General features: G+C 37.0%; 1 protein-coding gene across 1 annotated transcript in view; it reads right to left on the bottom strand.

Annotated features, from left to right (window-relative positions):
* The window catches only part of EYS (eyes shut homolog), a 1,484,071-nt gene that overhangs the window by 846 nt on the left and 1,467,636 nt on the right, over positions 1 to 15,589 (bottom strand). Inside the window, 4 exon segments of the mRNA XM_034648271.1 lie at positions 1 to 105; positions 107 to 392; positions 395 to 463; positions 6,023 to 6,184. Of these exon segments, the coding sequence (XP_034504162.1) occupies positions 1 to 105; positions 107 to 392; positions 395 to 463; positions 6,023 to 6,184 (622 nt within the window).

The following is a 15,589-nucleotide window of genomic DNA, read 5'->3' on the forward strand; positions in this document are numbered from 1 at the left end:
GTGCAAGAAAAAGTTGTGCCATTTACTCTACATTCACCCCTATTTCTGCACACATCGTATCCACAGGGTGTCCCTACATTTGAGCCACCTACATTTGAGCGGCCTTCCTAATTCGGTTAATTGTAATTCTTGATTATTTATAATAACTTCTCGGACACAACCATGAAAACCTGTAGGTTCATTTGCTCTTGACATAGGATTTACAAGATTTAAGGATGACACTCCTCCAATATAGAATTCAGTATTTGTGTCCAGGGAGCTCATTTTAAGATTGTCTTTTTCCGTTACATTTATCCCATCCAGATCCAGGCAGCCTTCTGCACCAACCCTTCCTGCTTTAATCACATGCCAAGTACTTCCATTAGTCATTACTTTTTGGAGAGTTTCTAGAAGATAGTTCTGTCACCAAGGTTGTAGCGAAGTTGAACAGAACCATTTACTAAGGAGATACATAAAAAATCACCTGTTGAGAAAGAAAACCAGTTAATTAGTAAGATTAAAATGTTGCTCCATTAAAAACTCTTGCCCTTTTTGGCTATTTGAGTAAGTTTTGGTTTGGGGGGAGAAAATAGTTTTGATCACAATAATGTTAGATAATTTTGTTTCCGTTTACAGGTAAAAATATATGTATGTATTCATACGCATATATTATTCAGGAATTGGCCACATAAACTGAATGAATGTATTGTGGTACTTAAGGGAGGTTTTCCTTTAATGATTTTATATGGTTAAGGATGAATGTGTAAAAATAAGTAACTTAGATGTTTTACTCCAAGCTGCTGATTCTGTTTTTGACAGAGATTGGGGAAGTAAGCAAGAGAATTAAGAGCAGTTCATACTGGGGCTATGAACACCTCTTCTTATATTGTATGCTCTCCAAAGTTTCAGCCATGTCTTTGGCATCAAGCTCTGTCTACAACTACACAAATCCCTAGCTGAGATCTCTGCTTGGATGTTGTAAAAGCACATAAAATGCCAAAGTTCATACCTCAGTTCCTCCCATACACCTGGCACCTTCGGTCTTTCCAAACTCAGTGAGTCACTCCCTCGTCCTCCAGTTCTTCAAACCGAAAATCTGGATTTGATCCCTGATTCCATATATTTTTTGTTCCACAATAATCAGTCTATCAAAGATAGTTCTCTAATGAAACAGATTTATTAACATTTTGGCTCACTGTAAACCTCTTATTCTGTCTGCTTATGCCACCTTCATTAATTTTACTGTCATATCTAGCTTCATCCATTGCTAGAGCCTCTTCACTCTTCCTTTCAAATTGATTTTAGAATCTACACTGAAGCTAAAATGATCTTTTCAAATGAAAAGATCTGGTCATTATACTACCTTTTAATGGCATTCACTGTTGTTGAGATAAGAGCCTAAAATCACTTAACATTCATAGAGAGGCTCTGCACGTTCCCAGCCCCTTTCTCTAGCTTTACCTGGAGTGTATTCTCCCTCTCTTCCTCAACTCTCTTTACTCCAGGAACACTGACCTTGTTTTTGCCTCAGAACCATTGTGCATGTTGTTTTCTTTTTCTTGGAACACTCCCCTTTGTCCCCATTCCACCTCATCTAGGTAACTCCTACTATCCTTTGAGTCTGAGATCAAATGCCACTTCCTCGGAGAAGTGTTCCTTGATTCCCCAGAGCTGGTCAGGTTTGTTTCTTTTAGTAAGTACTTTAATTGCACCATGAGTCTCTCCGTCACAATATTTATCTCATTTTAAAATTATGTAGTCATCTGCGAACAAATATCCAGCATGTGTATGAAGTTGCAGTGAGGCATTCAGAGGAAGAGTAAATGCAACTATATGTGCCTAGGAAAAGAATGCAGCCCTTCAATGTAAGACTGTTTCAAGAGGTTAGCAAAGTACGGAGATATCTTCCTCAAGACAGCATTTTCCCTTCTCCCTAACATTTCACAGCCAATAAAAATTTCTTGTCTTATCCAAGGAGATTTCTTGGCACATGCTACTCTTGCTTCCTTTTCTCCATGGGCAGTGCCACACTACCTCACCTCCCTCCCACAAATAGTGTCCTTTTCTTCTACTCACCCTTGTGGTCCACTTCAGACCATCGTTCTAGGACCGTTGGGAAACCTAGCAGTCCTACAGTGCTACACCTATGGTCTCCACTTGAGAAAACTATATGAGTCCATGCAAAGAATGGTTCTCTTAATGATTTTCCTCATAGAGAATTTCTAGCGGACATAATCTGTGATTATTTGATTGACAGCTGCCTCATCCAGTAGCTTGTAAACTTCATGAGAATAGGGTCTGTGTCTGATTTGGCCCAACAGTTTATCTCCTGCACCTAGCACAGTACCTGGCACATAATTAGATGCTAAATAAATAATTGTTGAATTAAGAAATCACCTTTGTGTAGTTGTGGGGTGCAATGACTCAGAGTATTTCTCAAATACTAGCTTGAGGCTGAAAGCAAGAAATAAAACATCTTTTTCCTATAATGATGTGCAAATTCCCAAAAAAGGAAGAAATTCACTTTATTCACATATTTTCTAACATGAATAGTATTTAAAGTCTAAAGAGAGAAGCAGAATTTGCAAACTTTGAGGTTATATAAACAAATTAAATGTGGACTGAATCATGTAAATTTTTGTACCATAAGAAACTAGAACAGTGAAACATAACTGATATTGTTTTAAAAATATATAACACTCTGAATATACTTTGTGGCCTGTAAGTGGACACAAATTCTCTTACAGGATTATGGAAGAAGTTTCTCTTGGTACTTGTGTCACAGAGTGTCCTAGAGTAAACAGTGTTACAGTGAAGGGCTACATTGGAATAAGAAGTATCTAAAAATGATAAGGAAAGCCAAAGCTGTGATCTGTAATATCACTGGTAAAGTTGACAACTCTAAGAGCAAAGAGAATAGTTTCTGCCAAGGAAAGATTATTTTAACACAGTTTTGCTGGTATGTTTTTGTCTTGTGAAGAACTGACCCCAAAAAAGGTGTTTTTCTTTTCCCCCTCTGTGTCCCTGGAAGCTAAAATTGCTCTTGTAACCGTAATAGCAGATTTTGTCATGCAAACCTTTATTTTAGTATACTAGAATATGGGTCATGGCTGTAGTCATGGGTCATAAGTACATACTGACATTAGGGTAAGTATGTGTTAGAAGTTGACAGTGAACAGTTCTTCTAAGAAACTGAGCTCATAAATGGAATGAAGATCATAAATGAATTCACCTTGGCTATTTAATGCCTGTTTAACCATGTCTAGGGCCCTCCTTCCCTCATCTGTGCTGCCATTGCTGCCACCCCTCACCTGCCACCCCAGCCATGTATCATAGATCAAGGCAACCTTTTAGGACCTAACATTTTTGAAGGGACTATAGAAGAAGTATATTAGGGAAATGTTATACTTTTATCTACCTAAAAGGAAAGTGAAGGTAATATTAACTTATTTATCTTTTATTGTTTGAATACGCTTTAACGTTATATTGTGGATGACCAGGCTTTTTATTTTTTATTTTTTTAAAGATTTTATTTATTTGACAGACAGCCAGTGAGAGAGGGAACACAAGCAGGGGGAGTGGGAGAGGGAGAAGCAGGCTTCCCAGTGGAGCAGGGAGCCCGATGCGGGACTCGATCTCAGGATCCTGGGATCACTCCGTGAGCTGAAGGCAGACGCTTAAAGACTGAGCCACCCAGGCGCCCCTGACCAGGCTTTTTAAAAACATATTTGTGAGGATTATAACTCTATCAAGATGAATTCAGGCTGTGATTAAGTTGTGCTTAATATAATATTGATAACTTTTATGTATCAAAACACCCACTTTAAGGTATGAAATACTTAACAGCAATGGATAAACAGGTGCCAAGGGTTTTTTCTTTAAAATCTCTTTCCAAAATCAAAGATCTACAATCAATGAAGATAATTTTGAAATTATCATATTGTTTTAAATTTTATATTATTTGAGATTATTAAAATTATTCTCTAAAGAGATAGAGATACCTTGTTAACTGAAAATTCGGCTTTTCACATATGAAAAGCTAATTGGTTGTTGATATCTAAATTTATTTTTTTACATTGTGTATTAAATGGGCATTTTTTACTAAAAGCTCATCTCAGCAGAGAATCAGCTAGAAGTCTTAGTTAATATTTACATCAGACATAGCTCTTAAAGGAGGTACAAAGCACGAGAACATCGCTTGTATTTTATGCAAATGTAAATAAATGAAACATACTTTACCACTTCATTACACCAACCGAACACAAATAAGTTTATGCTTTTCATCTGGTAAATGCCTTGAGGTTAATCTAAGTCTGAGAATTTAAAGCTTAGATTTTTAATAAGGTTTTCATGATTTCCTTACATAAGTTTCAAATGCAGCATCAACCATGACATGAAGTTTAATACATATATTTTCATCTTTGTAAACAGTGTCTGAAGCAGAAAAAAGGAAAATCTTGACTGACAGGAATTGAAATATAGTGCCATTTAATAACAGATGTAAGAAAAATATGCTCTTGGATTCCTATGTCTATTAATGTGTATGGGCTTTTTATTTTGCATACGTAAACAAATACGTATCTAGTGTACTAATTATAAAACTACAGTACAACATTCTTCACCAGTACAGCTTCAAATATATCTTGATTTTATGCCCTTATCATACAAAGGTTAATCCTGAGTTTTTTAGTGAGCAATATAACTAAAGCTGATTGTCTTTTAATATCTCTTGATTTAGAAGTAGAAATTTTCTATTTGTGGACAATTCTTTCATTTGGCATTTTCACAGGGAGATTTAATCATGAATTTAAAAGGAAATATCAAATCTCAGGAAAACAAATCTCTTCTAAGGTATATTTTGTAATTCAATCATGTTATCTTTTTTTCGAGATTATCTTTTTTTTTTTTAAGATTTTATTTATTTATTTGACAGAGATAGAGACAGCCAGCGAGAGAGGGAACACAAGCAGGGGGAGTGGGAGAGGAAGAAGCAGGCTCCTAGCGGAGGAGCCTGATGTGGGGCTCCATCCCATTAATGCCGGGATCACGCCCTGAGCCAAAGGCAGACGCTTAACCGCTGTGCCACCCAGGTGCCCCTGAGATTATCTTTTCTCCTTGAAATTATTTTGAAGGTATTTCACCAGTGCACTGAGATGGAAACACTTTAGTCTAATTCTCTGATATTCTAATCATTTAGCAGCATATTAAGACAACTTCAAAAGAGCTACTTAGATTAGATTGTGAAAATCAGGGCACCGTTTGTGTTGACTATGGAAAGCAAAAACTGATTTAATTATTTCCCAATGCTAAAATTTTGTTTTCTGAGAAACAACATGAAAGAAAAGTCAAATCTAAAATTTACAAATATTTTGTAATATAAATATAACTATAAATGCAAATGTCTTTGTTAAAATTCTGGAGAAAGATATATGAAAATGGAAACTAACAGTAAAGTAATAAAAACTCAAAAACAATTTTTAAACTGCAACATACTATATGGAGATTTTCATTCCATATTGTTTTGCAGTAATTGTGCTACTTTTATAGTTAAAAATAATTTTACAAACTTATTTTGGAATGTGAATCCTAGGTTTATTATTTAGAGAACATATTGAATAACTTAAAATTTTTGGAGCTATAAATGTGGATGGATTTACTGGAAATATATCAATCATGCCTTCCTTTCATTTATCTTTTATATACATATTTTGTTCCTTTTGACCTAGGACTTTTATGCTTGGCTTCAACCTCTTCTGTGATGGGATTGTTATACAGTTGAGAATATACTATATTTGGTTTTTGCTGACTTTAATTGTAACACAGCTCTTGCTATTTTATTAAATTTTATATTTAGAGAGTCAGTTTATAAACATACACTTGCAATGATAGCAGAACATATAAGTATCAAGCATTTACATATTTTATAGGCTCAATGACTTAAAAAAATAAAAATACTCCACACATTGCTTAAAAGACTACTGGGAATTAGCTAGGATTTCCTGCCCCCTCCCCCCTCCCCCCGCAACCATCTTGCCAACTTTACCTGATTGTCCTTTTAAGTGTTGTACAACATAAAATCAGATGCCATCTGCAGAAAGAGGCCGAAACTGCAATTGAATATGTGTCTTTTTTCGAATATGGAAGGAAGCAAAAGACATCCAGGATAATTCATGGCTTCTGAAAGGTGGATCACTTATAGATAAAACTAACAAAGCAAAAACATGAGTTAAAAAAACAGTATTGCTCATAAATACAGTAAAGTTACATAATTTTATCATTTAAGAACTTACCTTATCTTCCAAGGGTTTTCCTCACTAAATACACCGAATCGTGGTATATCTGTTTTAATCCCACTAACTGTAGGCTTTCTGTAATGGAGCCAATTATTGAACAGTCTTCTATTCCTTGTGGTAACTATGCTCCTTTTGGCTGGTGCCGTGTGGCACAGATTCTCTGCTCTAGCTTGTATTATAGAGACGCATCAGATGCAAGATTCTGAGAATGGTTTATTCTTATCTCAAGAAATAGACATTCTTGGGAATGCCTTACATTCATAACACTTTCAAAAAAGTGATTCCAATTGTGGGAGGTAGAAGGCATCACTATACGAATTATTCTTTAGTTTCTATATTTCTGATTAAATGTACAGTGTAATCAAGTCAAGATAAGATTAAAGTGATTATGTAAATGGAAATAAATATCAGTTTACTTGACAATAATTTTATTTTTTCTTTTATTTTTTTAATAATAATTTATTATTATGTTATGTTAGTCACCATACAGTACATCCTTAGTTTTTGATGTATTGTTCCATGATTCATTGTTTGCATATGTGTGCCCTCCTTAATACCCATTACCGGGCAAGCCCATCCCCCCACCCCCCTCCCCTCTGAAGCCCTCAGTTTTTTTCCCAGAGTCCATAGTCTCTCATGCTTCATTCCCCCTTCTGATTACCCCCCTTTCTTTATCCCTTTTATCTCCTACCGATCACTGAAGCCCTCAGTTTGTTTCTCAGGGTCCACAGTCTCTCATGCTTCGTTCCCCCTTCTGATTACCCCCCCTTTCCTTATCCCTTTCTTCTCCTACCGATACACTGATGTTTCTTACAGCTATGTACGTAGACCTTTCCTAATGCTTCCACAACCACTTTGAGTCATGCTTCCCTATTCATAATCGATGATGTTACTGGTGGACATTATCTTGACACTCTTGTTTCCTAAGGATAAGGGTGTGGACGTTTCCCTAGGACTACAAACCCAATTTTGAGAAGGGATACCTATGCATGAGGGAGCTTTATTTGAAGGACGGTTCCTAGACACTGTTGTCTATTACATATAAGAATGAGGGACAATGTTCACGTTTCCATACATGGTTCAGTCAGTTAAATGTCTGACTCTTGGTTTTGGCTCAGGTCATGATCTCAGGGTCATGAGATCAAGCCCTGCATCAAGCTCCATGCTCAGAGAGGCGACTGCTTGAGATTCTTTCTCTCCCTCTGCCCTTCCCCCTGCTTGAGGTTGTGTATGCTCTCTCTCAAATAAATAAATCTTTTAAAAAAAAATGTACTTACTTTTTTCACTCAACAATCTATCTTCATGAGACTCTGATGTTAGCATATTTTGCCTATTGCTTCTTCTGAACACTTGCACAGTATTTTTAAAAATAAACAATCTTTAGAGAAGTTTTAGGTTTACAGGAAAACTGAGCAATAAGTACAGTTTTCATCTACTCCCCTGCCCCCTACCCCACATATATAACCTCTCCACTATCAACATCCTGTTACAGAGTTGTACAGTGAACAATTGATGAACCTATTTGACATATCATTATCATCCAAAGTCCATGGCTTAAATTAAGTGTCATTTTCAGTGTATGTTCTGTGGATTGTGACAAATGGATAATGACATGTATCTACCATTATTGTATCATACAGAATAGCTTTACTGTCCTAAAAATACTCTGTACTTCACCCATTTTTCCCTCCCTTTTCCTCCCCAACCCCTGGTAATCACCAATATTTTTACTGTCTTCCTAATTGTGCCTTATCCAGCATGTCATATAGTTGGAATCACAAAGCATGTTGCCCTTTCAGCTTGGCTTTTCTTCAATAAGATGCATTTTAAGGTTCCTCCAGGTCTTCATGTCTCATTTTTTCATAGCTTATTTCTTTTAGTGCTGAATACTATTCCATTGTATGGATGTACCACAGCTTATTTATTCATTTATCTACTGAAGGATATCCTAGGTGTTTCCTAGTTTGGGCAATTATGAAAGATGTTTATAACATCTTTTCAATTGTCCAACACTCTTCCAAAGTGGCTATACCATTTCACATTCCCATCAGCAATGAATAAGAGTTCCTGCTGCTCTATAACCTTGTCAGCATTTGGTGTTGTCAGTGTTTTGGATTTTAGCCTAAAATGGTATGTAGTGGTATGGTATGTTAGATGTTGATATGTCCTAAAGAGAAAAATTAGGTTCCATGCATGTGGAGTCAAGGAAGGTGATACTAAAGACCTCACAAAGGTGAATAAGTGACCTCTGTGGATCTATGGGGAGACAGAAAATAAGTGCAATGAGGTGAACAGTTTCTTGCCATGATCAAGGAACAGGAAGAAGAAAAGTGTGACTGAAGGGGAAATAAAGAAGGGGAGAGTTTTATTTTTATTTTTAAAAAGATTTTATTTATTTATTTGACAGCACACGCACAAGCTGGGGGAGCAGGAGAGGGAGAAGAAGGCTCCCTGCTAATCAGGGAGCCCAACTCGGGGTTTGATCTCGTGGAATCATTACCTGAGCTGAAGGCAGATGCTTAACCCACTGAGCCACCCAGGTGCCCCAAGAAGGGAAGAGTTTTAAAAGAGAAGGTCAGAGAGGTTATGGGGCCAGATCACATTGTCAAGAATTGTGATGTGTTTGAGATTTTACCTACTGGTAAGCTAATAGGAGCCTGCCACATTTCATAGATAATTGGAGAAAACATGAAACACCTGGGTCAGAGACAAAGAACAGTTCATTACAGCATAGCAGTAACAAGAGTATCAGAATGTTTTTGTCAGCTCCAGGATCCCCTCTTCTCTTAGAAAAATGTGAGAGGGCCAACTGATGCTGTGTGTTGCTTAGAAAGGAAATCTGAGCTTAGAGGTCTAAGTCTTTTATAATTGGCAGTGAGCATGCCTGCTCTTTGCCCTGGAGGAAGACACCATCTCTTTCTTCCAAAGCAGGAAACATTTGTTTCAAAGTTAATATTATCGGTAGTGAAATGGACCTACGTCATGTACCTCTTCACGTGCACAGAATCATTTTCTGCAAAGATCTGTGGTGTTTCTGTATTTCTGCAAAGATTAAATGATTTGAACCTGGTCATGAAGAAACATCAGACAGATCTAAGTGAAAGGTCATCCTACAGGATACTGTCAAGGATATGGAAAACATATAAGATAGAGAAACTGTCCAGATTGAAAGAATCTGAAGAGACATGATAACCAAACGCAACATACATCCCTAGAGGGCATCCTGGATCAAAATGGATAAACACATTGTTGGGGGCAGTTGAGGGCATTTGAATCTGGTCTGTGAGTTGGATGGTAGTGTTGTACTAATGTTAATTTCCTGATCTGGAGGTTTGTGTGCTGGTTATATAAGAGAATAGCCTTTCATTTGGGGGAAATAACCACAAGGATATTTAGAAATGATGGGGCATCACATCTTTAGATTGCTCTTAAAAGGTTCAGAAAAAGACTAATAATAAATGGTGTGTGGGTAGGTGTGTGTGTGACACAGAGAAGAAAATGCAATAAAAAAAACAATTGGAGAGTATGGGGGAAAATATAGGAATTCTTTTTATTACAGCAACTTTCCGGTAAGTTTAGAATTATTTCAAAGTAATTATTAAAAATTATTTTCCTTGTTGTTTTCATTATATACCTCCTTGTAAAAGCACTTTCAATACTTAAGATACCTTTGTGTTCATTGGACAAAATGACTTTTTAAACACCTCAAAAATAAGCTCAGGTACAGCAAATAAAAAAGCCAAAACAAAAGCCAAAAAGGTGAATGTTAAACTGATCATTGTAAGATCTAGTGCTACCTGTTACTGATGGGCAGTAACTTCTCATGTGTGATCTTCCATCCAACCAGGTATGTTGCATTTGGAAGAAAACACCAACACCCCTCTTCTTGGATAAATGGTCTACTGGGTTCTGGCCAACAGCCTCAGAGATTGTGAGTGTGAGGGGCAGTTACAGAAGGAATAGTTTTCCGAGAGGAATAATAGCTAATAATTCAAGTGACCTTCCAGATAACACAAACTTTAATCACTTTCACGACCTTGTCAATTATAAATAGAATTCTCTGAGAAATTACTAATATTTATATTACCACTGTTTAAAAGCTGTGGCATTGACTGGCACCAGGCCAGGGCAAGCTGGTAAAACGAAAGTAGAATGGGCTGCTTAGCGAAGTAAAAACCCTTGGATTGCAATGATGCTCCATGTAATTTAGGGAACACATAGATTTCTAAAACAAGCAACATTTTAATTTTTAGGAAACTGCCCAACTATTTTCTAGAGTGGCTATATAAGTTTACATGTTCACCGGCAATGTATGAGAGATCTAATTTCTCTACATTCTCACCAGCATTTGGTTTGTCTCTATTTTTTAAGTTTTAAGTGTACAGCGATATCTCATTGTCCATACACTCTTTTTAGACTTGTGGGTATATATAACACCTTTTGTTTTCAGCCTTGAGGCCTCAGCAGAAACAGACAACTGGAAAAGTCAAATCTCACTGTACAGTGATTCAAATAACCTCTGACTTAATACCTTGCCAAAAAACGCATTTATGCCTACAGATTCTCTGTGAATAATCTTTAAAGAATTTTAGAATATTATCTCTCAGAGGAAGAAAAGAATGTACAAAATTAAACCAATATTAAGCCAATCTAGGAGAGAGAATTATCAGTTTAATCAAATTATTACATATTCTTTTTAAAATTAGTTATTTTTACCCTTTTGTTTGGAAGTGATTTTTAATTTATTAAAAATCAAAGAAATAAAACTAATACAAAGAACACTGTACCCATAGTTGTCTTTTGCTAATTTTCAACCCCTCTGTCTAGCTGTCTATATGATACATATTTTTTTTTAAAGATTTTATTTATTTATTTGACAGAGTCAGACAGCAAGCGAGAGAGGGAACACAAGCAGGGGGAGTGGGAGAGGAAGAAGCAGGCTCCTAGCGGAGGAGCCTGATGTGGGGCTCAATCCCAGAATGCTGGGATCACGCCCTGAGCTGAAGGCAGATGCTTAAGGACTGCACCAGAACGCTGGGATCACGCCCTGAGCTGAAGGCAGATGCTTAAGGACTGCACCACCCAGGCGCCCCTGATACATATTTTTTCTCAATCAGTTGGGGTAAGTTCCATACATCATGGCTCTTTGCACCTAACAAATTATAGATATTCTCTTTATATGTAACCACAGTACAGTTATTAATAAATTTGTAATGTTACTACTATACTTTGTCTGACATTCATATTCCAGTTTTTTTTAGTTGATACAAATATCCTTATAATATTCTCCTCTAGAGTATGAAATTCCATTTAAACTGAGATGTTGCACTGAGTTGTCATGTCTCTTTATTTTTAGTTTTTAAAGATTTTATTTATTTATCTGAGAGAGAGAGAGAGTGAGCAGGAGCAGGGGGAGAGGTGGAGGGAAAGGGACAAGGAACCCCCACTGAGCAAAAAGCCGGACTTGGGGCTCAATCCCAGGACCCTGAGATCATGACCTGAGCCAAAGTCAGATGCCTAACTGACTGAGCCACCCAGGCATCCCATCATGTTTCTTTAAATGTCTTTTCATCGAGAACATTTCCACAGCCTTTCATTGTCTTTATGACCTTAAATTTTAAAAACAAATTTATTTAAATTCAAGTTAGCTAACATATAGTATAGTATTGGTTTTAGAAGTAGAATTTAGTAATTCATCATTTACATATAATACCCAGTGCTCATCCCAACAATTGCCCTCCTTAGTGCCCATCACCCATTTAGCCCATCCCCCCGCCCATTTCCCCACCAGCAACCCTCACTTTGTTCTCTATAGTTAAGAGTCTCTTATGGTTTGCCTCCCTCTCTGTTCTAATCTTATTTTTCCTTCCCTTTCCCTATGTTCACCTGTTTTGTTTCTTAAATTCCATATAGGAGTGAAATCATATAGTTGTCTTTCTCTGACTGACTTATTTCACTTAGCGTAATACCCTCTAGTTCTATCCACATTGTTGCAAATGGCAAGATTTTGTTCTTTTTGATGGCTGAGTAATATTCCATACCATATACACCACATCTTCTTTATTCATTCATCAGTTGATGGACATTTGGGCTCTTTCCATAATTTGGCTATTGTTGATAGTGGTGCTATAAACATTGGGGTGCATGTGCCTCTTTGAATCACTATTTTTGTATCCTTTGGATAAATGCCTAGTAGAGCAATTGCTGGGTTGTAGGGTAGTTCTATTTTTAACTTTTTGAGGAACCTCCATACTGTTCTCCAGAGTGGTTGTACCAGTTTGCATTCCCACCAGCAGTGCTTCCCCTTTCTTCACATGCTTGCCAACATCTGTTGTTTCCTGAGTTGTTAATTTTAGCCATTCTGACAGGTGTGAGGTGGTTTCTCATTGTGGTTTTATTTTTTATTTCCCTGATGATGAGTGATGTTGAGCATTTTTTCATATGTCTGTTAGCCATTTGTATGTCTTCTCTTCTGCCTAATTCTTGACTGGATTATTTATTTTTTGGGTGTTGATTTTGATTAGTTTTTTTAATAGATTATGGATACTGGCCCTTTATCCAGTATGTCATTTGCAAATATCTTCTCCCATTCCATCAGATGCCTTTTAGTTTTCTTGATTTTTTCATTCACCATGCAGTAGCTTTTCATTTTGGTGAGGTCCCAATAGTTTATTTCTGCTTTTGTCTCCCTTGCCTCTAGAGATGTGTCTAGTAAGAAACTGCTGTGGCCAAGGTCAAATAGGTTACTTTCTGTTTTCTCCTTAGGATTTTGATGGTTTCCTCTCTTACATTTAGGTTTTTCATCCATTTTGAATTTATTTTTGTGTATGGTGTAAGAAAGTGGTCCAGTTTCATTTTTCTGCATGTTGCTGTCTGGATGTCCCAACACCATTTGTTGAAGAGACTGTCTTTTTTCCATTGGGTATTCTTTCCTGTTTTGTCAAAGATTAGTTGTGGGTCCATTTCTGGGTTCTCTATTCTGTCCTATTGATGTATGTGTTTGTTTTTGTCCCAGTACCATACTGTCTTGATGATTATGGCCTTGTAATACAGCTTGAAGTACAGAATTGTGATGCCTCCAGCTTTGGTTTTCTTTTTCAACATTACTTTGCTTTTCAGTATCTTTTCTGGTTCCATACAAATTTTAGGATTGTTTGTTCTAGTTCTGTGAAAAATACTGATGCTATTTTGATCAGGATTGCATTGAATATGTACATTGCTTTGGGTAGTATAGACATTTTAAAAAAATTTTTTATAATAATATTTTTTATTATATTATGTTAGTCACCATACAGTACATCCCCGGTTTCCGATGTAAAGTTCCATGATTCATTAGTTGCGTATAACACCCAGTGCACCATGCAATACGTGCCCTCCTTACTACCCATCACCAGTCTATCCCATTCCCCCACCCCCCTCCCCTCTGAAGCCCTCAGTTTGTTTTTCAGAGTCCATAGTCTCTCTTGCTTCATTCCCCCTTCTGATAACCCCCTTTCTTTATCCCTCTCTTCTCCTACCGATCTTCCTAGTTCTTATGTTCCTTAGATGAGTGAAACCATATGATAATTGTCTTTCTGTGCTTGACTTATTTCACTTAGCATTATCTCCTCCAGTGCCGTCCATGTTGCAGCAAATGTTGAGAATTCGTTCTTTCTGATAGCTGAGTAATATTCCATTGCATATATGGACCACAGCTTCTTAATCCAGTCATCTGTTGAAGGGCATCTCGGCTCCTTCCACGATGTAGCTATTGTGGACAATGCTGCTATGAACATTGGGGTGCATATGGCCCTTCTCTTCACTACGTCTGTATCTTTGGGGTAAACACCCAGTAGTGCAATTGCTGGATCATAGGGTAGCTAAATTTTTAACTTTTTAAGGGACCTCCACACTGTATTCCAGAGTGGCTGTACCAACTTGCATTCCCACCAACAATGTAGGAAGGATCCCCTTTCTCCACATCCTCTCCAACAATTGTAGTTTCTTGCCTTGTCTATTTTTGCCATTCTAACTGGCGTAAGGTGGTATCTCAGTGTGGTTTTGATTTGAATTTCCCTGATGGCTAATGATTTTGAACATTTTTTCATGTGTCTGTTAGCCATTTGTATGTCTTCATTGGAAAAGTGTCTGTTCATATCTTCTACCCATTTTATGATTTATTTGTTTCTTGTGTATTGAGTTAGTTTGAGAAGTTCTTTGTAGATCTTGGATACCAGTCCTTTATCTGTGGTGTCCTTTGCAAATATATTCTCCCATTCCGTGGGCTGTCTCTTAGTTTTTTTGACTGTTTCCTTGGCTGTGCAGAAGCTCTTTATCCTGATAAAGTCCCATAAGTTCATTTTATCTTTTATTTCTCTTGCCTTTGGCGATGTGTCGTGAAAAAGGTTGCTCTGGCCGATGTCATAGAAGTTGTTGCCTATGTTCTCCTCTAGAATTTTGATGGATTCCTGTCTCACATTGAGGTCTTTCATCCATTTGGNTTCTAGGATTTAGATGGATTCCTGTCTCACATCGAGGTCTTTCATCCATTTGGAGTTTATCTTTGTATATGGTGTGAGAGAGTGGTCAAGTTTCATTCTTTTGCATGTAGCTGTCCAATTTTCCCAGCACCATTTATTGAAGAGACTGTCTTTTTTCCACCGGATGTTTTTTCCTGCTTTATCAAAGATTAGTTGCCCAAAGAGCCGAGGGTCCATTTCTGGGTTCTCTATTCTGTTCCATTGGTCGATGTGTCTGTTTTTGTGCCAGTACCATGCTGTCTTTGTGATCACAGCTTTGTAGTACAGCTCGAAATNCTTTCTAGTACAGCTTGAAATCTGGCATTCTGATGCCTCCAGCTTTGTTTTTGATTTTCAACAATTCCTTGACGATTCGGGGCATTTTCTGGTTCCACACAAATTTAAGGGCTGTTTGTTCCAGTTCTTTGAAAAATGTCCTCGGTATTTTGATCGGGATAGCATTGAAAGTGTAGATTGCTCTGGGTAGTATGGACATTTTAACTATGTTAATTCTTCCAATCCATGAGCATGGAATATTTTTCCATCTTTTTATGTCTTCCTCAATATCTTTCAAAAGTGATCTATAGTTTCTAGGATATAGGTNTGATCCACGAGCATGGATTATTTTCATCTCTTTGTGTCTTCTTCAATATCTTTCAAGAGTGATTTGTAGTTTCTAGAATATAAATCCTTTATGTCTCTGCTTAAGTTAATTCCAAGATAATGTATGATTTTTGGTGCTATTGTAAATGGAATGGATTCTCTAATTTCTCTTTCTTCAGTCTCATTGTTCGTGTATAGAAATGCAACTGATTTCTG

This window comes from Ailuropoda melanoleuca, chromosome 19 (assembly GCF_002007445.2).
Source record: "Ailuropoda melanoleuca isolate Jingjing chromosome 19, ASM200744v2, whole genome shotgun sequence".
NCBI lineage: Eukaryota > Metazoa > Chordata > Mammalia > Carnivora > Ursidae > Ailuropoda > Ailuropoda melanoleuca.